The following is a 24,466-nucleotide window of genomic DNA, read 5'->3' on the forward strand; positions in this document are numbered from 1 at the left end:
GCTCTAATAATGCACTTGATGATTAAGTTAGGCAAAACATGAGAATTTTCAGAAATCTAAGTGAAAATTCAGGAAGTCTTGAAATAAAGACTTGGCAGTGAGGCTAGAGAGGGGCTTATTTGAAATACAATCCATAGGGTAAAGTTACTACTAAGGCTCTTCAATATTTTTAGAACATACATTTTAAAAAATAGAACATAAGGTACATTGTAAGGGGACAAGACACAAATATAGATGATACTCTTTGGGCCAATCCAAACTTTAAAGCTACCAGAAGAAGTGACATTTTAGGGCTATCAAAGTGAGATTAGGATGAATGCATGAGACCTCACTTATTTATGTTGCTGACATTTCTATTTTTTATTCATGTGTTGTAGTGCAATTTGTTATATCTTATCTGGAAACAAAATCTATTGAATACATGTGTAAAACTAAATATAATTTGCTAGACATTTTAATGCATTTTCATTCATTTTGTGTATTTACAAGTCTGTTTTTTTTATAACATTGCCATTTTTATATATATTTTTACTTCTGGTAGTAAAATTACTTTGCAGTTCCCTTTAAATAAAATGAGAACTTCCTTTTACTTGTGAGTAAATGTTAAGTATTTATGATGGTTGCAAAATCCAACCAAAGAAAAGTCTAAGGCTATCATTATGATAAAATTACAACTATAGAAAAACCGGAACCCAAACTTAAAAGATCACAAGGAAAAAAAAAACTCATAGTCTTTTTGAAAACCAACCTTTTAAACTCTTCAGGATTTCTAAAAACATAGCTATTACCAGTTGGAGAGCTTTTAACTGAGAAATCAACATTCCTCTTGCTCATTTAGTGGTCTATTATTCATCTGTATTTTTGTACTTATTAGGGCATGATAATTCCTCACAAACCTCAAAGCCTGAGTACATTGTAGCTCTCCTTCACCATAAAGGCACCAGTTAGCCCTAATTTTTGTCTTGAGAACAAAAAGGAACTTTCCTTATTTTTCCATTTTCTCCCCACAGTAAGGGATTACAGTTAAGGTTCTAATGCATCAGTCTTGGGAAAGAAAGAATTTATATGCATTATTGCTTTAATCCACTCATAGAGGACTTTATCCACTTTATCCAAAAGGAGATAAAATCAAGATCACTATTGTTAGTGAGACAGTTGAGAGAATCTCCTGCCTTAAATTCAACCTGCTGTTGACATTCCCCATGGGTACCTTCTTAAAAATTTCATCAAAGTGAAACGGTAGCCATTTCTCTTGATAGAATACCAGGTGGACAACTCTGAAGGGAAAAGGAACTTAGGCGGGTAAGAAGTGTTATAAAGCCACTCTCAAGCAAGTTTTATGGCAGAAGTGTCTCATGCTATCTTAATGAAAGCAGTATCTGCATTCCTTGCTTATGGATGAAGAAGTAGAGCGCTAGAGAGCTTATATTAGTTAGAATATAGAAAAAATAATATTTATTCTCATAGATGATAGATAGATAGATAGATAGATAGATAGATAGATGATAGATAGATGATAGATAGATAGATTATAGATAGATATGCTGTGAAAAGCAAGCTACTTTCTATTCTGCCTCCCTAGGAAAGAGTACTTTTCTGCTTTTTAATTATTTGTGATTTCAGTAATTTAATCATAGTATCACACTAAGTCGGTGTTTTGAAAAATATGCAACACTGAGCACTGGTATAAGAATCACCCGTGGATGCACTTTAAAAATGCAAAATCCTATGTTGCACAATTCATTACGTCTGTATATCTGGGGCATGTCCGGTAGCCTGGATATAGAAATACACCCTTACAGGCTGGTTATACACTTAACATTTTGAAAAACACTACCCTAAATAGGGTGGGGATGGAGAGATGAGGAGAAACCTGATAAAAGTTTCGCCAGATTTTCTTCCCTCAGCACCTCACGAGGGTTGCCCAGTGAGTGAAGGAGCAAGTGGGAATCTTCTCCAGCTTTGCCCTGAAAAGATGAAGTCTTCCCTCTAAAAAGAGGAGTTTTTCCTAAACAGGATATATTCCTTTCCCAGATGCTTCTACAACAAAGTGTCACTATGTGCTTAACTTGGTCTTTGTCAACCAACATTAACTACAAAGGGAACTGCTGTTTTAAAAGTCATAGTTTTGCTTTTTAGGCATGAGAATAACATAGGACTTTGGATAGAGAGAAATCAAAGGCTTTTAAAGATGCAGACAGACTGTCAGCTGAGATGTTTCCCCTAAGTAGTATAGAGACAAAGCTCATTTAATTCCATCACATTCTTTCTAAAAGAGAATTTATGGCACATTATCTACCCTCTATTTGAGAATAGGTTTCCAAGGCTTGATAGTGACTTTTGTAGACAGGGAAAAGAAAATTCATTTTCAATTCATCTACATTATAGTTTTATCGAGAAAAAGTAGATTTTAAGTTTAAACCAACAAATAAACTGAGGCTGCTATCACACTCTAAGGAATTTACCTTAATGTAGAAAACTCATGAAAATCAAAAATACACATTGCACCTAATGTAATATCCATCACACACATCTGCCAGTCAACTCAGTCTCAATTATGATCCTTTGATGAAAGGCCACTGTACCATAAGATAGAGTTCACTAAAAGTGGTGTGTTAAAACATTTTATGCCTTAGAGACACATTTTATTTGTATTAGACACATATTTGACTATATATACACTGGCATGGGATGAGTAGACCTTTTTCTGCATAACATTTGGCTGCAAACATAGGCTTTATTGTTAACTAGGTAAAACAGAAGTTATTTTTATAAATTATATGCATAGTATTTATCATTGTATAGAATTGTATATACTCATAGAAAGCTGAAAGCTGTTATTACTGGATTATAAACTCAAAACCTATGATCCAGACATATTGGCTTCAAGCTAAAATGATTTTTTAAATATCTATTTCAGAAAATTTTATATTCATTCAACATTTTTAATCCTGTGAGTTATCCACCATTTCTTGACAACCAAGGAGTGAGTGCTGAGATCACATAGCAGCTTCTTATCTAATAGAATACCATTGTATATGAATCAGTAAAAACACCAGGAATGGGAATAACGACAAATGTCTAAGTAAGTTGTGAAATCTAAGTACCTATTATAGGTGTTTTTAAGAATTCTTTGTAAGTGAATGCTAGAAGTAGACAAATTATTTAGTGGAAAATCCTATGTTCACATCAGTAAAATATTGCAGGCCAGAGATATCTTTTGATTTCTAATCTACTCTTTCAGGTATTTTATATACAAAATATAGAAATTTCACAAGAAGTCAAACACAGTGATGCCATTTGCTATGTTTTATTTTGCTAGCAGCTTATTAAACATAACATGCAAATAATCAAAGAGAAACATACATGACTTAGAGTGAAAAATAATTCTAGAAAAGTTTCACTAGGTAAGTATGCAAATTCTTATACTAAAAATACTTCTTTAAGTGCATGAGGCTTCATGTATTTTGCAATATTCTTGGCCTCAAAATCTACCACCTATTTTTTAACAAGACAAATTTGAATGTATCAAGATAATTTGATGCAAGATAGTAAACATCCATATGTATTTAATCCAGGCTTTGGGGCACATTAAGATTTAAGGATTATAAAACTTGGCTGATTTCCATGCAACCAGTAAAAGGCTTTGCACATCATTTGACAATAGAAATAAACACTAAATTTACAAATAAAGCATTGAGTTTGATGTCTATTCATGTATATGTGTGTGTTCTTGTGATGAAATAGGCCTGCCTTTCATCTTTTCTTTAAAAAAAATAAATGTTTACAAAACATTTCCCTCAGATTTTAAAATTCATGGAAGTAATAAACAGTAATAAAATAGGGATACTATGAAAACTGACACACAGAAAAACAATCATAAAATATTGTTCCAGGATACAGATATTAATTAAGAGTGATTTCGTTTGCAACACGTAGACATTCATACATATCCGGTGGAAGACTGGTTTCTGAGATGCGATTGCCATCCAAACGCAAATGCTTGATCTTGGAGTAGGATAATGGCCCCAGGATCTTGCAGAAGCTCTTTACGTCAAACTCTAAAAATTAAAGAATAGAAAACATTCATCATTTTTCAGTACACTGGCTCAAAACAACAAAAATAATTTATGTTTAATATATTATAAAATAGGACCTCTTCCCATTTAGAAAAGTCATAATATAGTATATATTTGAATTTGCAATCATTAAAGTCATATTTCAGGCTACCAAAATGGCACAGCAACATTTAGTAAAGAGTAATCATGGTAGATCAAGATATTCAGTGGAATATTTTAAATAGCAGAACTTATTTTATTACTAGAAGTTGTTTTTAAAAAGGCATTCAGTAAGTGTGTCATATTATCTAACAACTTTTTTGCAATAGTCTAACCTGAAGAAATATAAATGGATCCTGTTGTTGTATGAACAATCTCAATATAAGTACTCTTTGGTTTTGCATCTAAAAATAAGAAGGGTTAACTAGATGATCTATAAAGAATTTTTTAGCAACCACACACCATGACCATGATAAAAATTCCAAGACAAAAAACAAATCATTCCAGCAATCACACACCATAACAATGATCAAAATTCTAAGGCAAAAACCTAATCATGGCATGTCCACCATCTGAACCCATGTTTTTGTTTGTTTATTTTTGTCCATGGTCAAAAAGCTGCCACAAATGAAACACTGACTTACTTTGTAATAGAAACCAAGAGTGTTACTGAATTGGCTGACCTGTGTATACACAGAAACTATGTTTGCCTATGTCTATTTTAGATCAACATTTTCAAGTCCTTTATCTTGTTTTCATTTTCAAACTCTAGTTAACAAAGACTTCAGTGGAACCCCAAACACACATCCTTTTTAAAATAACTCATCAGTCAATTCCAGGGATTTTTCTATGGTACCAACATTTGAGAAAGTGAGGAAAAATGGAAAGAAGATGGGAATAGTCCCATCTTGGAATTCTACCTCTGCCACTTACCCAGGTGGGCAACACTGGAACACTTATCTGATCTTGTTAGAAATAACACATCTATCTTACCGTGTCGCATGAAGATTAAATTAAGGTGTGTAGCGCACTTCACACAATACTAGTACATAGTATGTCCTAAATAATGACTAATATCCTTTTGATTTTGCTGTCTTTCCAAATTACTCTACATTCGGAAGATCTCTGATTGGGCTGATGCTTAGAGTTGCAAGTTTGAAACAGAAAACAGTTTGTTTTGGCTATATATTTCCTATTATTAGAAAAAAACATTAAGGGGAACTTTCTGTATTAAGTGAATGTGAAATGTTGATATAGATGATTATTATCTGGCAAAATAACCTAAACTGAGGTGATACATGAAAAGACAATGAGAATACCTGACCAAATGTACAAAGATAAGGAGGAAAGAAAGGAAACTATTATGTTACCTTTTCAAATGACCACTATGTACTGGGCACTGTGGTTTCTATCTCAGTTTGGCACTGACAGGCCATTGGCCTTTCTCCCGTTGACCTCTCTTCCCATCTTCCACACCAGCTCTTCCGTCCTTTACTCATACAATGTATACCTTCAAATGTGCCTGCATCTGTATCCTTCTTTGTTTCAGAGAAAGAAGTAGCCCTGCTCTTGCGAATGATCTCTACCCACCAAATCTAATGTATTCCTTCATCCCTCAAGCATCGTAAATTCCTTTAGCATTTTGGTCTGTCAGAGAGTATCCTTCCTCCCAACCACACATTTAAAATGAGGAATCATATATGGCCACACAGTGAATTTTCCACTGGAAACAACAAGAGGGGTTTAGCTGTGTTATCCTGACTCTGTATAGTGTGACAGTCAAACAGCACCAACCCTTACCTTGGCTGCTTTTCAGAAACAACAAAGAACATGTGGAGCTTCAGAGTTGGCGAGCATGGTCTTCTTTATGAAAACGTTTAACCCTACTAGGGGTTATATGAAACTGGCAGAATTAACAAATATCATATGCATAAAAAATATTGTAATATTTTCTGACAGCAATACCTTTATTCAGCATGGCCAGAAAACCAATTTTCATCATGTAGAGATGTTCAAATTCAATAGATTATTTTGCAGACATTATTACTTTATATGTGAATCAGTGTTTCCTGCTTGATTTTTTCATTTAGAAAGCCTTATCAGTGAATCATGGTTTTTCTCTTCTGCCAAGCTCTGCCAAACATTAATGGCAGAGTTATCCTGGTGGGAAATGGTGGATTTCAATTTCCCATTGGAATCTATACTGCTTAAGTTGAAGAATGTCCCTGAAGACCAGATAAGTGCATAAACAGTCCAAATGCATCAGGTCAAACTTCATCCAGAAGATAAATGAAAAATAAAGAGAGGGGAAAGAGAAAGTGTGGAAATACCAAATGAGGGGCAGGATTGTACCTATGAAAGAAAAGCTCTGTAATACTATTTTTTTCTAAAAATAAATAAATAAATAAAGATGTTAGAATCTCCCATCATATTTCTCTTTCTCCTTAATCTTCTTCACAGTCCTCCAGAGCACTGTGACGGCCACACACCATAACAGAGGTAACAGAGGCAGATGATGATCATGACAGCAGAGTAACATGTTGAGTCCCAAGTAGTTGATGTCACCAGAAGACCATGACACTATATGGGGTCAGGCACAGTGGCTCATGCCTGTAATTCCAGTACTTTGGGAGGCCAAGGCGGATGGATCGGTTGAGGTCAGGAGTTTGAGAACAGCCTGGTTAACATGGTGAAACCCCGCCTCTACTTAAAATACAAAAATTAGCCTCGGGCCGGGCGCGGTGGCTCACGCTTGTAATCCCAGCACTTTGGGAGGCCGAGGCGGGCGGATCATGAGGTCAGGAGATCGAGACCATGGTGAAACCCCGTCTCTACTAAAAAATAGAAAAAATTAGCCGGGCGTGGTGGCGGGCGCCTGTAGTCCCAGCTACTCGGAGAGGCTGAGGCAGGAGAATGGCGTGAACCCGGGAGGGGGAGCTTGCAGTGAGCCGAGATTGCGCCACTGCACTCCAGCCTGGGCGACAGAGTGAGACTCCGTCTCAAAAAAAAAAAAAAAAAAAAAAAAAAAAAAAAAAAAAAAAAATTAGCCTCGTGGTGGTGGTGGTGGTGGCCTGAGACGGGAGGATCGCCTGAGCCTGAGGGGTGGAGGTAGCAATGAGCCGAGACTGCACCACCACACTCCAGTCTGGGCGACAGAGTGAGACCCTGTCAAAAAAAAAAAAAAAAGAAGAAAGGAAAAAAAGGAAGGAAGGAAGGAAGGAAGGAAGGAAGGAAGGAAGGAAGGAAGGGAGGGAGGGAGGGAGGGAGGGAGGGAGGGAGGGACTATATGGGCTTCTTTGTGGCTATGGAGTTCGCGAACTGTGCCACTTTTGAATTCATTTCTTCCTCCCTCATCTAGATCTTGTCAAAACATAAATGTAGGACACAAATCTAAGCCATAAAGGAGAAAATAATAAGAGATAGATAGGAGGAGGTAACACAGCAGGATGAATTGGCCCAGAATTTTTAGTTTGAAGACTTACATATTAAATTCTGTGACCTTAATTGTTCCTTATCTGGATACAACAAAGAAAGGCTGGACATTGTATACATGATTGAGCTAGAATTATTCTTTGTTTGAAGTAGAGGGATATTTTGTTGACATTTTTTTTTTTCCAAGACAGAGTCTTGCTCTCTCACTCAAGCCCAGACTTGAGCACAGTGGCAGGATCTCAGCTCACTGCAACCTCCATCTCCCGGGTTCAAGCAATTCTCCTGGCTCAGCCTCTCGAATAGCTGGGATTACAGGAGTGCGCCACCACGCCTGGCTAATTTTTGTATTTTTGGTAGAGATGGGGTTTCATCATATTGGCCAGGCTGGTCTCAACTCCTGACCTGGTGATCTGCCCACTTCGGCCTCCCAAAATGTTGGGATTACAGGCATGAGCCACCGCGCCCGGCCAACATTTTATTTTTTAATGGAGTCAGATGCAGTATTTGTGTTGTGCAGCTCAGGTATTTAAACACTTGGGGACACATCAAACACAGGAACAGCTTTTTACTTACTCTCAAGTTGATTGACCTCCAGGTAATAGTTTTCAAGGTTTTCATTGACAGTTGGTATGTTTTTAAGCTTGTTATAGGACAGATCCAGCTCAACCAGGGATGACACATTGAAAGAATTTCCAGGTATTCCACTATCAGCCAGTTCATTGTGAGATAAGCGCAGATACTGCAATGCATTAAAACGCTTGAAATACTCGTCAGGGATGTTGCTAATCTTATTGTTGTCTAAGTAGAGAGTTAGAAGAGAGACAGGGAGACCAGAAGGCAGTCTGGCTATCTGATTGAAGCTCAAGTCAAGGTATTCGAGTGATTTAAGACCTTTAAAAGCAGCTGAAACAGCATCCTCTTTCAGCCGATTGTGTTGGAGATGGATGAAGGTCAGGTTTACCAATCCTTCAAAAGAGCCCAGCTTTGTGATCTTGTTATGAGTAAGCTGCAGATCCTCCAGAGATTTGGGAAGTGGGCCCACAGACTCTGTCAGGTTGTTGTGGTTTATATGCAGCTTCTTCAGTTGTTTCAATTTAGAGAAAACTCTCCCTTTTATCTTGGAGTTTTCTAGAAGGTTGTGATCTAGAATGAGCCACTGCAGATCAGTTACATTCTCAAAGGCCTTTTCATCAATATGGTCAATCTGGTTATTCCTAAGGTAAAGATACTTGATTCCTGGAGGCACCATTGGTACACTTTTCAATTTCAGCTCATCACAGTACATGGCACTTGGGTAGCTTTCAGGGCAGTTACATTCTGGTGCACAGTTTGGTGATGATTGCCCATAAATTGACAGGGGAAAATCATAATCATAGTACTGGCCACTGGTACCACCAATCAATGCCAGGAAGAGAGTAAATGCACTTAGACTCATTTTTGGCAAATGGTTTGAATCCTAAAAAAAGATGAAACATTTATTAATTAAAAAAGTATATACTTTGAAGAAAAAGACATTCAATTTGCAACATTAAATGCATTAGAAAATGTGCATTTTGTTATTTGATAGCTATTTTTAGTGCATCTCATGGCGTCTTTTAAATTTTTATTTAGGTATGAGGACAAAGGTGTATGTTTACAACTATAGAGTGAGCAGGTTTCAGGTTAGATTGCATACACGTGCGCCCCCTTCTGGGGGAGCCAGGCCTAATTGTTCCCGTCAATCTCTTCAGGCTCTTCCTTAACAAAATGCCTTCCTTTAAGAGGTTTCTGGGTGGTGTTCATTGACCACCGAATTAGACTACTGCTTCAGATCATCTCTCAAAAAACTAGAATGAGAAGACAGTTTTTAACTGTATACTCTACCCTATCTTTCGACATCATTAAAATGACTCATGAAGAAGATCCTTACGGGAATATGGGCAACCTGAGGTTTTGCTTGTATGTGGGAGGGAAATGGAAGGCACATTCCTTTAAAAGTGTCTGGTTATTGTTGGTTCTCAGGAAGGAGAACAGAATTCTTGGTGCTGGTGTGCATGCATACTAGTTCATGTTGTGCTTAATATTCTACACTTTTTAAAGCACATTGCAAAACTGTGTTCTGAAACTAATATTTCATAAATTAGCTATTTACTAAACAAAATATTAGTAATATTTAATAGTTACTAATGTTTATCAGGAAAATGTCACACATTCTAAGGGTTTCTCTTTCTGGAAAGAGATTCAACAGGTAGAGAAAGATAGTATTTTCCAAGTTTTCAATTAGAGTTATAGTCTCTCTCAATTACTCACAAGTTCTCTACTTTTTCTTCATGCCAAAATCGAAGATGCCATGGTTTGCATATCCGGCTTTTAGTGGCCTCACAGAATGGAGGTGGGAGAGAGGTGGGATGTTTTTAAAGTTTGGATTTAATACTGGCATTAGAACTATCTAGTAAATTATTCAACTGAGAATATGAATTTAAAATAATGTGTAACAGTTATCTTTTTATAGGAACACGTTTCTAAGGTGAGGTTCAAAAAAGTACATTTCAATGTCTTAGGTGCAGCAATTTAGATATGGGAAAATTAGAATATAGAAGTTAGACTTTTATAGAGTGAACAGTTGTGGCTGAGGCAAAGTTGGTAGCCCTGGGAGATAAATCATTAATGTGAAGAAAGATCTACATTCTAATAGATAACTGAGAATATTATATCTTCTTATGAAAGTATGATTACAAGCTTTTGGATCAAGGTAGTTTGGGATAAGCAAGATCTTTGGGGTTAGAAACTGAAAATGTCTTTTATTTGTTTTAATTTGAAATTATAAGGCACTTTATTTCAGATCAGATGGAACATTATAAAACTGTTGTTAGAAATAGTTTGATTGCTGACATAATGTAACAAGTAGCCATATTCTCAGTAAATTACTCTCTAAGATTGTAATGGGGGCATTTAATTTTGCTGACAGAACTTGGCCATAATAATAATTGCATAGCAATAAAAAGAACGTGATGACATATTCCCAGAGTTATTTATAAGTTATAGAATGTAAATACTGTAAAGATTTGTCTTGCTTTATTAATAAGCTATTTTAAATTTACTATACACCAAAATATTTATGGTAACTATAATGTGAGTATTAAATAGTAATGAAAAATGCTTCCATATTTTTTGGCAAAGTAAAAACAAGGATGCTGAATTGAATGAGAGTTTGTAACCATATAATGACTCCACTATGAGGCAAAATCACACTGTACTTCCCTCAGTTTTTTCAAATACCTGTGGCTATAGAGAAAATGCTGTTTTCAAAAACGAAATCATTTCCCAGAATTTCTTTAACAACTTGTTCCTTAAGGCATATATCCAAGAAACAAATTTTTTAAATTAACAAAACAGAAATAAATAATCCATAAGAGTTTCTAAATCTTTTAGCTCACGTTTTATAACATAGAATGTTTATTGTAAATTATAACAAACTGTCACAATATGCTTATTAAAAGATATTTTGAATGCTGATTAAAATGACTTTGCTCCAGTATTAGGGACCAATACTAACATATATAACTAATTAGCATACATAACAAACATATTAATTTCTATATTTTTTCACTGTGTCTACTTTAAGTATTTTCTCATTCTAACCTTGAAACTTTTTTATAACTTCCCTTGCCAAGCAATACACCATATACTGTGTAAAATCTCAAATCTATAAATCATGGAAAACATTAAACAAAATGTGAAACTAAATGCTCAAAACTGTGGATTTGCTGTTGAATAGCAATTGGCAAAATTGCTCTGGAATTTTTCCTGTTCCTGTTACAAAAAACGCTGTCCCAAACGGTTAGCATCCCCAGTGCGACAGTTAAAACAGCACTTACCTTACTGTCTTGACACTGCTTTCGTTAATTCTTAAAGCAGATGCACTGTGGACAAGAATCCACCAATATATGCTGTAAACTCTGTCAGGACGGAACTGGCTGCCAGATTCTGAGTGATACAAGAGCTGAAGGGGGGTGGGGAGACCCAGCCGAGTCACGCCAGTCTCTGAATGGAGTTATGTCATTGTGGGGATCTTGTGGTGTGGCATGTGAACACTGCTCTCTAACGAAGTGCAGGTGAATGTGGGGAGGAAGGACAGCCCAGCTCATTCCCTATGGAATGGGAGAGAGATACGTGTTTAACTAGCTCAAATGCCATAGCTTTTAACCAAGAATTGAGTCCTGCTTCAAATAAGGAAGCTCACTGTGAGAACATTTTTCTTACAAGCCTCTTTACATCTGTGGCTGTGGCAACAATTAAGTGCAATGCACTCAGCCAACTATCATGTTTATCTAAAGATCTCATAAATCATAAGCAGGGCAAATAATTTCAGGAAAACGCAAATGAACAGACTCAGAGGAATTGAATCCCTTTGCCTATCACTTTTGAAATCAATATTGATTTACTTGGACTAACTTAATTTTTTGGCCATGAGGGTAACTTACATTAGTTTTAAAAATATAAAATATGCTTCATATACACTTGCATACACATGATAAATATCAGCATTTCGAGTTTACTTCTAATGCTAAGGAGACTCATTTTATGTTATTCAGGTCTGGAACCAATCAGCAAAGTCTTGCCTGTTTCTTATTTTGTGGATTTCGTTTAGGAATTCACCCAAAACCTTACTTGGGAAGAGCATTCTATAGCTTAATGCTAAAAAACATACAAGAACAGAGAAAAAAATAAATTTATACTACAAGTATCACAAGGCAATAATCTTTCATTCTCTCATTGCATGCTAGTAATTATTTTTCAAAGTTAAAAGTTATTCAAAGTTATAATCTCCCAAAGGCCTGGCTGGATATATCTTTCATTATCAGCTCCTGATCCATGGTTTCAGCAAATGAGAGATGTACTTAAATCCTTGTCTATTTCATTTTGTGATTTTATCAGATATATTTATGAGACTTTTTCTAAAATGTTCATTTCCTCATGTTTATAAGAACTTTTGCAACAATATATTTTAATATAAGTTGTCACATTGTATTTTTTGTCTTTAAAAATAACTATATCACATTTTAGCAGTGAGACTTATGGAAAATTAACTTCATGACTAATACTGCATTTGCCCGAAAAAAGACTATTAGAATAAATGCCTTATTTTTGTAATAGCAGTGTTCAAAAACAAAAAGTAATCTTCTTGAAAGTAACTAATGGAATTGTAAGATGATTCATAAGCATAACATTTTTCCTAATATTATTTTAAGAAGATTATTGATAGGCCTCAGTTTCAACAAAGTAACTGAATAAATTTATAAGGAATTAAGAAAAAAAGACAAATAAATCAATCAAATATAATTAAATGATCTTGTTATAAGAGGATTCTTAAAACAATGCTAACTATTAATTTTGAGTGTATCAAATTCTATAATCTGAGTTCTTGTTAGAAAAATTCCACCTATCCATTCCTTAAGATTTTTCTTTATAAAGCAATACATGTGTTGTGGTATTTGTAACAGACCTCAAATGCATTACATTGGATTTAGCTCATTGTAAAGTCTTGTCAACATATGCTTTTTAATAAAATCAGTGCTGTGAAACCAATAATTGAATAATTTTGTGCATTTCAGAGCGTATTTTCAGGATCCATTAGAAAGAAATGAAATTGACATTTATAGTGGATCTAATATATTCCATGATTTATACTCAGAGTTTTCACATTTCTTCCTTTAAATTTCATACATTAAAATTCCTATGGTATGTTTTACTACTCTATTTTCAGGAGTATAAATGGAGAGTCAGAAAGTCTAATTCATTTGCTAAAAGTCACTTAACAAGTAAATGTAAGAATAAAACCATGAACATCTTCACTCATTGGGAAGAGGGTGAACAGGATGGAGCTGAGACAATGTAGTTCACTCAATCAGCTTAAAATACTTTACAGACAATGTTACTATCAGTTGAGAAAAAGCAGAAGTATTAAATAGGCAATAGTTATTTAAAAAGTCAAATGTTAATTAAGCAATAGTTTCTTTCCTTTTACATTACACACTAACACATGCATGCGTAGCCACATCCACACCTCAGAACTTTTGGGGTAACGTATAAACATTCCATCCTGGCCAATGCTGATTCACATCATTGGTGATAATGAGCATTGGAGGCTGAATGTGTTTCATCATAGCACAGGTTAAAATGATGGGAGTTCTCATTGTTCACCTCCCACTTATGAGTGAGAACATGGGGAACAATACACACCAGGGCCTGTCGGGGGTTGGTGGGCACGGGGAGGGAGAGCATTAGGAAAGATATCTAATGCATGCGGGGCTTAAAACCCAGATGATGGGTCAATAGGGGCAGCAAACCACCATGGCAAATATATAACTAGCAACAAACCTGCACATTCTGCACATGTATCCCGGAACTTAAATTAAAAAGAAAAAAAAAAAGATGGAGTTGCCTCTTCAGCCCAGGGACTGGATTCCCTGTTACCTGAGACCAGCAAGGATGATAAAGTATGTTATGACTGTTTCACCCACCGTGTTCTGAACCCAGCCCTGGACTTAGAGGGGAAAAGAATAAATTAAGTATTCCATCCCAGAGATAACTATCTTTTGGTATATCTTCTTAATGTGTTTGTATAAACACAAACACACAGACAATTTGGCTTTCACGTATATCATAACATTATGCTTATAGTGCCAGACCCATTTTCATATAACAGTAAATCATTGATGTTTTTCTATATCATTGAATATCATTCTCTACTATCATTTTTATTTGCTACATGAAATTCTGTTATATGGATATACCATAATGTAGTTGTTAGTTTTTAATATTGAACACTTGATTACTCTTAAAATTTGCAAAGCACTATCACATAAAATGGAATTTTAATCTTTAAATTGGTTGTACCTGCTTTGTCTATTCTGCTTATCTCAAAAGATACATTTTAAATGAAAACATATTTTGAGTAAATGGATTATGCTTTCAAATCATACAATAGAGTGGATTTGAATTTTTTCTCTTCTCACAACAATCTAATTCCCATTCTTAATTTTAGCATCTTACAAGTCATGAAACTATCTTTTATTTACATAGTCCTTATACTCATAGCTGTATGTATTTTTAAACTTACTCTACAATTGCTTTTATTTTTCTTAGTATCTTACATGACAAGTACATTTTTGGAATTATCAATGAAATGGTTTATTATATGTTTTTCATTAATAAGTGTGCATTATAAGAGTAATATATATAAATTGGAACACTATACCAAAACATTAATCAGCATAGCAGTATATAAGGTTAAATATACTGGCTTAAATAACTCTCCAATTTCACTTTCTATAAGTAATTGTTGTTTAGACTTATTAATTCAGATGTTTCAGACATGTCTTATATACACAATAGAATTTCTTTCCCCTTTCCTCTTTTATGGCAGCCTATAAGATAACTCAGACAGTTCAGAACTCAGATAACTTCTTCACTTAGGTAAGTGCACAGTCATAAATTTGCTTTTGGGAGAAATTCCTCTTTTCTCATGATAAGCAATGCTGTATTGAGCAAGTTTTGTGCAAGATAGCTTAAGGAAAATCCCAAAAGTAAGTGGGCTTTCTGGAGAACACAAATTTGTACACATATTTAAAAATTTTGTAATTATTACCTAATTACCTCCAAAATGTTGTTCTGCTTATCACTCCCATCAATGGTAGATGAGAATACAGTTTCGCCAGTCATTCATGAAGTTTGAATATGATCAAGCTTAAAATATCTATGATTTAATTGTTAAAGTTTTATTTCTTAAATAATATCTGATAGTGCCAGTCTCCCTTCTTTATTCCTTAAGTTTAGGCTTAGCAAACCTTAAAGCATCTGACCATGGCTAAACTCCCTGATGCCATTTTCTTTCCCCCTTCTGCCTTACATTCTAGCCATTTTGGCCTTTACCCAGGACCTGATATATGAGAAGTCTGTTCCTACTTCAGGTCCTTTACCAGCTGTTCTCTTTGACTGGAATGCTCTTCCCACAGACTAGCAGTTCTCAAACATTTTGCCTACGGGACTCTATGTACCTAAAATTTGTGGATGTTTTGAGGACCCCAAAGATATATGTGGAGTCCGTCTACCAGTGTATATCACATTCAAAATTAAAACTGAGAAATATTTTAAAGTATTTAAGTAATTCATTATGATAAAAATAACTAGTCCATGCCATGTTAATATAAATACCATTTTTGTGAAAATATTAACATGTTCCAGAAAAAAAAAAGAGAAAAATGGTATTGCCTTATATATTTGCACACCTATTTAATGTATTCTGAATGGAAGTTAGCTGGACTTTGATGTCTGCTCCCTTGTTCAATCTGTTAAGATATGTTGCTTTGATTGATGAATGTAATGAAAAACTCACCCTACATAAATTTTTAATTGAGAAAACAAGCACTATTAATAGCCTTCTTAGGTAAATTTCAACTCAATTTAATTCCACTTAAATTCCAACTCAATTTAATTATTTCATAAGTAAGCATTGAATTTTACCAGAAGCCACAGGACATCTGACAATGACATTGTTCTGATGGCTAGTAGAATATCTGCTTGTGTGCTCTGACTTTTTCTAGAATTTTCTATAGTCATGATTTTCAAATATAAATGTGTTTTCAATGACTCAGTTTGTTCTCGGTAACACCACTGTATTCCTATTTATCTTTGTTTATGTCTGCTTTTATTTCTGCAATCTAGTTATTGTCCAATAAATCACTATTTTGTAATCTTTGTAGTCTTGTTTTGGAATAGTATTTTTTTATTTTTTTTCAACTACTCTTCTTTTTGAAGAACAATCAGAACTCAACAAGTGGTAGTTTCTCAAAGGCTAGTTGCAATGTGGTATTTAAAATTACATCAAGGAAGGTTTTCTACTATTTCCAAATTCTAATTTTTGCTCAAAAGTTTAAATTTTGCCAACTACTGTCAGTTGAAACGAAAAATACACTTTTTCTTGAAATGAAAAATACACTTTTTTTGAGTATATTTACCAAATACTCTAATCTGACAAACCATACTTTTAATTAAAAATGGGTTCCAGAAAAAAAGTGGCTAGTTCAACCAGAGTCAGCTGTAGATTTGCCCATTTGTAAGGCAAAAGTGCAATCCACAGATATGGTATTAATTCAATCTTCATGTCTTGAGTAAATCTTTATTTTGATTAATTACTGTATCATTGGAAAGTAGCTCGCTGTGATTTATTTTGCTTTTTGTCCAGCAGACATTCAGCAAGGATTTTGTAGTATTCAGCGTTTGTGCGTATTTCTCAGACCATGCAATTTGCTTTATCTAGTAAAATGGTCAGTGGCTTTGCAATTTCCAGTTTGAAAGCTATAACAAATAATTTTTTGCTTTTAGAGTCCATTACATCTACAGTTAACTATTTAGCTCATTTTTCTTTAAAATCTGAATGATTGGTCTCAAAATGTTCCTAGAATTCAGTTGTTACCTTAAAAATATTTAAAATGTTTTGTTGTATAAGACAAAATAAATCAAATTATTAATATATACAGTTAAAAGGTAAATATTATTTCATTATTTATTAATAATATTATTAATATCATTTATTGGTTTTCATTATATTTCTGTTGTCTATTTTAATTTTCACTTACTTTCTTTGGAGAAGGGTGCTCTTTCCCATAATTCAGAGAACTCCTTCATATATGAATTTTGTGCAGTGTAGCTATGGGTTAAGAAAAAATGTCTTCTATCTCCCTTTTGGAAGATAATGTGGTTTTTTTGTTTTGTTTTGTTTTGTTTTTTGAGACGGAGTCTTGTTCTGTTGTCCAGGCTGGAGGGCAGTGATGCAATCTCTGTTCACTGCAACCTCAGCCTCCAGGGTTCAAGCAATTCTCCTTCCTCAGCCTCCCGAGTAGCTGGGACTACAGGTACCTGCTACCATGCCTGACTAATTTTTGTATTTTAGTAGAGATAGGGTTTTGCCATGTTGGCCAGGCTGGTCTCGAACTCCTGACCTCAGGTGATCCACCTGCCTCAGCTTCCCAAAGTGCTGGGATTACGGGCATGAGCCACTGCGCCTGGCCTCATTTTTTAAATATAAGAAGAATATATTATAATTTTTTTATCATTGAATATAACATTAAATTCAAAATAAAAATATGTTAAATAAAATTTAAAGAGTTAGCAAACTTTGAACAAATAAAAATAGTATTACAAAATAAGCCTGCAAAGATTACAAAAGAATGATTTATTGGACAATAACTAGATTGCACAAATAATAGCAGAGATAAACAAAGATAAATAGGAATACATAATGTTACTGAGAGCAAACTGAGTTAACCACGAAAAGCACATTTATATTCCAAAATTGTGACTACAGAAAATTCTAGAAAAAATGAAAATACTTAAGCAATTATTCTACCAGCCATCAGAACAATAACATCGTCACATGTCACATGGTTTTTGGAAAACCCCATTGTTCACTTCTGAAATAAATTAAAGTGAAAAGTACAAATAACATCTTAATATTATCAGAAAAATAATTTTTTCGTTTTGGACTTCCTGAAAGGGTCCCAAGGTTTATGATACACACTTAGCGAACTGTTGCCCTGGACTGTTTTATCATTGGCTGCTTCTCACTTAGGTCTCTGCTTCCTCAGACAGGCTTTTGAATCACAAAATCTGAAGTAGTCTTAGAGCCTGCTTCAGTTATTCTCTACCATTTTAATATATTATAATTTCTTATCATTTGCCACTCTTGGAAATTATATTTTTAGTATATTTATTAATCATTTATTTTTTAACTTTGACCCTCGTAGTATGTCACTTCCATGAAAATAAGGACTTGATCTGTCCCTTAGGCTTGATACAAGGTAGGCTCTCCACATATGTTTGTTGAAGGAAAATATTATAGAATATTTTTCCAGAGTATTGCTTGTGATTCTTCATTTGTCTATATTTTTAGATGAATTTCCATATAAATTTTGTTACAGCAAAAACAATATAATCGTATTTGAATGCAGCCACACTGATTTTATAGGTTATCTTAAAGAAGTCGACAACTTTATTATATTGTGTTTTGACATCCAAGGGTAGATTGTGGTCATGTTCCTACCTCATAAAGCTTTCTTTGTGAGTTTAAATGAGTTACTGGATGTGAAATCCTTGAATAATCCTTTGCATAAGGTAAGCATTCAATAAATGTTAGTTATTATTACTGTTATAGAGATCCATCATTTTCAGCATGTATGAAAGAGAATAACAAGGATGGTGTTGCATAGTATAGGAGCAACAAATTCCCCGAGATCAGAGTCTTTGCTTCTATGCCTTTCCTTGTCTGCTCTGCAGCTATCGCTCTCCACGTACATAGACTCTTTAAACCTCATTTTCCACTTTCATAAAATAGAATTAATGACCTTTATCATGTGGGTGTTGAGTATTAAATGAGTTGATACATTAAGCACTTAAAGCATTGTAAGCATATAGTGATTTATTTTATGTAAGCTGAAACATACAAATTGTTTACATAAATTATATTTAATAACATTAATATTTATAAATATATGCTTCATATTTATACTAATATTTACACTAAAAAAGGTATAAAACCAAATAAAAATGACAACTTATCATAAATGTTATAAATAAAGTAATGAGCAGGCAGTGAGGGAGAATAAAAGGTTGAGAAAGCAGAGAAGGCCTCCCGCTAGGATAAACCCATATTTAAACTGGATAGGAAAGGTGAGAAAGTAGAAGAAAAGATATTCAATGTAGAGGTTTCAGGATTTTGAATGCGGGCCGGATGGTAAAAGCTTGGTGGTTGAGCGGCAGGAAAATTGTTATTAGACATGTAATGATAATGAGTTCATGGAAGTCATTCAGGGCATACTATAGCTATGGATTTTGGATTTTTGTTTAAGTGTTTTAGGATGCTAGTGATTATAAGCAGTAGAGTCACAAGAGGAAGCAGGAAGTCAAAATGGGACACAACAGTATTAGTCCAGGCGAGAAATGAAGATAATGGCTTGGACTAGAGAGGTGACATTAAAGATGTATAGATCTTAGAATATGCAATTGCAATGTAGTCAGGTGTAGGAAAAAGTAGGCAAAGCTTCTACTCCACCGTCTGAAGTTTGCTGGAAGTGAATTAACAATTGGCAGATTAATAGGAGAAAAAGATGTATAAACTTGTTAATATGCATAGAGGAAAATCACAGGAAAGTGATTACCCAATAACCCAATGAGGTCCAGTTGCTTATACACCTTTCTGCATAAGTAAAGGAGAGATGAGAGAAATGTGGCAACTTTGAGAAGTACTGAATTATTTTTAGGGAGGATTAATGGACCCAGCAGGCAGACGTTTTCTTGGAAATGAATCTCTTAAGAAACCTAATGGGACTGACAAGTTACAGGAAGGTCAGGAGCATAACTGCGCTGTGAACCAAGGTTGTCGTAGTATGTGAATAGTCTCCCAGGTAATCTTTCAGTAATGCCCTCTGAAGAACAGATAAAAAGTCAGTCTGGGCCTGGTGACCCCTGATTTTAGTTTTTTCTCTTCCCTGGTGGTTAATCTTTCCTAGTTATTTGGTGAGATTTCCAGGGGTGGCAAGTGTCTTAACATATTAACATTTATTTTTGAAAGATGGTTCCTTAGTCAGATAAGGAAATTCCAGAGAGTCCCTCCCTGTGCTTGTGGGGGAGAGGTCAGAGAGACCTTGAGGTTGTTATTTAGTTCAGCATGTCAAGACATCATATTTTGGGATATTGTTTTCTAAGCCCCAACACAGTGAAAAAGATAAAAACAAAAATATCCCCTTATAAGTTCTCTGTCTTTGTGTATGTCCTTCTGAGTTTTGTATTTGCTGTAGATTGATTTTTTTTTTCTATTTTACTTTAAGTTCTGGGATAAATATGCAGAATGTGCAGATCTGTTACACAGATACACATGTGCCATGGTGGTTTGCTGCACCTATCAACCCATCATCTAGGTTTTAAGCCCCGCATGCATTAGGTATTTGTCCTAATGTTCTCCCTCCCCTCGCCCCTCAACCTCCGACACATGGATTCAGGGAGGGGAACATCACACACAGGGGCCTGTTGATTGATTGTACTTTTAAAATATATTGGCTTTTTTGTTTTGGCATGTGTGTTTTCGTGTGTGTGTGTGTGTGTGTGTATTCACATGTGTATGTTTGGTTTGTTTTTTTTTTCCTTTAACTGGCAAGCCATCTTGAGTGGTCACGGACCACTGCTTTTCCCTTTTGTGAGTCAATACATAGTACTACTGTGTTTTTTTGGTGTGTATTTGGTAATTTTTATTAATTCTGTTTTTTCATTAAATAAATTTAACTTTCTTTTCTGTAATTCAGGGTTTCCCTTACTTTTTTGTACTGTTTTAAAGTAGTGTCTTTTGACATGTGTAATTTTTTATGGTAAAATCTTTGCTATGTTTTCAATACATATTTTATTTTCCTCCATTAATCAGTTCATCAGAACCGATTTTTCTATTTATTATTTTATTCTAAAATCAGCTATTTGGTGAAGATATGAGTTCCAGAAAGTAAAGGTGACATCAGAAAAATTATCAAAACCTTTTTAAAGTAGCTATAAGATGATCTCTCTTTCTTTCCCACTAAGTAAGGGCCTAATTAAGAATGTTAAAGATCCTATGCACTGAATTAGTAAATAAGTAATGGCGCAACTCTAATTAAAATCAATACAAGCCTGTACAATCAGTGTAAAACAGCTTAAAATTTTTGATTTGCTCCTTGAAAAAAACAAGCATTTATTCATCAGTTCATACATGAATATCCATGAAGACTTAGGTACACTAGAAAACAACCCCTGACCTCAAGAAGCACAAACTCTAGTTGGAAAAGATGCAAATAAACATACAGTTATGATAACATGAAGCAATGTAGTTTGGATGTCTTCTCAAAATCTCATATTGAATTGTAATCCCCAGAATTAAAGGTGGGGTTTGGTGGGAGGTATTTGGGTCATGAGGGAGGAACCCTCTTCTTGGTGCTGTCCCGGAGACAGTGAGTGAATTCTCAGGAGATCTAGTTGTTTACAAAATGTGTGGCACCTCCCCACCACTTGGTCTCTGGCTGCTACTCTCGCCATGTGAACTGCTGTTCCCCTTCGCCTTCCACCGTAAGTAAAAGCTCCCTGAGGCCTTCCCAGAAACGAAACCAATGCCAGCACCATGATTCCTGTACGACCTGCAGAACCGTGAGCCAATTAAACCTCTTTTATTTATGAATTACCCATTCTCAATTTTTTCTTTATAGCAACACAAGAAAGGCCTAACACAAGGAAAGTGAATAAAATACGTTGAGATCATAGAGCAGCAGCCTTAGGCACAACCCTGTGTTATTGGAGGAGGTTTCAAAAAAGGAGGTGAAGACCAAGATGAAGATTTAGAGTAAAGAATGAGCTGATGTTAGCCAGGGGAAAAAGTTCAAACAATTCCAGGCAGAGGGAGAGTTTTAAAGGCCCAAGTAAATGGCGGAGCCTAGAATTTGGGAAATTGACAGGTTCTCTGTGACAGAATTCATGAACAAGATCTGTAGCGGCATTCAAAGAAGTAAATTCCTTTTTCTTTGAATTAACTTTGTAATGCTCAGAACACACCATTTTTCAAGGAGCTAAATTCATCAAAGGTTTAACTGTGTAAGTAACATGTAAGATTAAATTTTTTTTTTTTTTTTTTTGAGACAGAGTTTTGCTCTTGTTGCCTGGGCTGGAGTGCTGTGGCGCGATCTTGGCTCACCATAACCTCTGCCTCCCGGGTTTCAAGCGATTCTCCTGCCTCAGCCTCCCGAGTAGTTGGGATTACAGGCATCTGCCACCACGCCCGGATAATTATTTGTATTTTTAGAAGAGATGGCGTTTCACTATGTTGGTCAGGCTGGTCTCTAATTCCTGACCTCAAATGATCCACTCGTCTTGGGCTCCCAAAATGCTGGGATTACAGGCCTGAGCCACCGCACTCAGGAGATTAAAAATATTTTTAACTTAACCTATTAACAAATGAATACTTTCGTAAGAGTCCAATAGGCATATCCTCATAAAAATGTAGTTTTAAAGACTTAAATAATCCCACTGTCTGTTTTCTTAGTACCAATGTCCTGTGGCATGTTTTGAAAGTGACATAATGTTGACTCATTAGAAAATAGATTCCACTAAAAACAAATAGACCTCTAACAGCAAATGGTGTAAGTACTCCTCATTTTAGTGTTGAAAGTTTTGATTCTGAAATTTAATATGTACCTGTCATTCCAAATATCCTTCCTTGGTTATATTTGCAAGGAAATAGGTGAACTTTAGGATTAAGTAGTTAATAAACTTTTAGATGATACACATTTTCCAGGGTTATATGGTTTCTGCCAAGCTTCAGAAGGGAATTTCAGAAAATAGCTCCGGGGTTTTAAAATGCAAGTTGTAGCTGACTTATTCATAAGCCACAAAGAAATTTTCATGATAATTATTGCAATATTGAAAACTCTAGTATGCTTCTGAGCATCTCTTCTGCAGAATAAATATTTTTGGATACTTACCCAAGCCTATTATATTCCAGCCCAGGCTGAATTTCTTCTTTTCCACAAAAATGGAATTACCTTGATGTCAATAAAAGTCCTTGTAAAATTTGCAAGAACAAAAATGGGTGATACATTGTACTAATTTTGACAACAATTAGTTGGTTGAAATATTTCCATTTTTTTAAAGCTATACTTTTTGGTTTCTCTAGTTGGCCATAATTCAGATTTTGAAATAGGTCAATGATTTCCAAAGTTGGTTGTTGATCAAAATCATCCAAATAACTCTAAAAAATATAGATACCTAGGAGATTTTCCTTGGAGATCATGATTACATATGCATGACCAAGGAATCTATATTTTTGACAAGCATTCAAAGAGCCTAGAATAATCAAGTAGTGTAGGTAAGTTATCTTCATCCTTCTATTTCTGTCTCTCTGTGTAGCAGAAGATTCTGTTACCCTAAATTTGGAGGCCTAATGCCAATAAGTAACAAAGAACTTCCTTCTTCGCACTATTGAAACGATCTTCTCTTGAGGGTCTCAGATTCCACATCCCAGATTTCTTATGGTTTTCTACACCAATTGCAGAGCCCCCCTCATAACCTCTGTGCATTTTCAGTTGTCTTTTGGAGACAGTGTCTTTACCTTATTATTGTTTTCTTTGAAATAAAAACAAAATGTATGACTACAAGGGATGAAATTCAGAGTTAAACAGAAAATTCTCACAGGGGATGGAGAGATGAATTCAGTGGGGCCTGACTCTTGCTTACCTGTTCTGTTCACATGTAATAAAAATCTAAGAAAAGAAGATGTCAAAAGATTCAGGGTCTTCAACAATATTTCTGTTGTTCAGACACGGCCTCAGAGAAGACTGAAAGCTAGCTACCCACAGAGTATTGGGTTGGTGCAAAAGTAATTGCATTTTTTGTCATTTCAATGGAGGTTTTTTTGTCGTTTCAATGACAAAAACCACAATTACTTTTGCATCAACTCAATAATTATTCATTATACGTTGGTTGAAAATTAATAAACTATATTCAGGCATACAAAGAAAATTAGCATATTTATTTTTCATGTTTTATTTGTTCTCTCTTCTTTCAAACCTGGATGGTAGGAAATTGGCATTTTGAATTTTTATAATTGGCATTTTGTTGATTTCTAATTAAATAGTCCCTTTAACTTATAAAGTCACTTGAATCTTTTGGATTTTAACAATCTCACCATGATCTTTTGTGAGATGGAATCTGTGTGGGAAAGTTTAGCTTATCCCCCTGGTGATAGAGGGCCAGGATAAGAAGTGGCTACAGGGAACTGTGTGATAGTTCTTTTGTTCCTTTTGTGTCATTACTGATTGACTTCTGCATCTGCAGATTGTAGCTCATGAGCTTGCACCCTCATCTTTTAGATCAATCATGAACCCATCAATGTGGTGCTCTGACTCCCATCTGACCCCTGTGGTGGTTTT

General features: G+C 35.0%; 1 protein-coding gene across 1 annotated transcript; it reads right to left on the reverse strand.

Moving 5' to 3' along the window:
- Positions 1-3,294: 3,294 nt before the first annotated feature.
- On the reverse strand, positions 3,295-11,462 carry LUM (lumican). Its single transcript, XM_055238237.2, has 3 exons — positions 11,348-11,462; positions 8,064-8,946; positions 3,295-4,061 (listed from the first exon to the last, which is right to left on the reverse strand). Exons 2-3 carry the CDS (start codon positions 8,923-8,925, stop codon positions 3,907-3,909), a joined length of 1,017 nt encoding a protein of 338 aa, XP_055094212.1. The 5' UTR covers positions 8,926-8,946; positions 11,348-11,462; the 3' UTR covers positions 3,295-3,906.
- Between the last annotated feature and the right edge of the window lie 13,004 nt (positions 11,463-24,466).

Source organism: Symphalangus syndactylus, chromosome 13 (genome assembly GCF_028878055.3).
Source record: "Symphalangus syndactylus isolate Jambi chromosome 13, NHGRI_mSymSyn1-v2.1_pri, whole genome shotgun sequence".
Classification (NCBI taxonomy): domain Eukaryota; kingdom Metazoa; phylum Chordata; class Mammalia; order Primates; family Hylobatidae; genus Symphalangus; species Symphalangus syndactylus.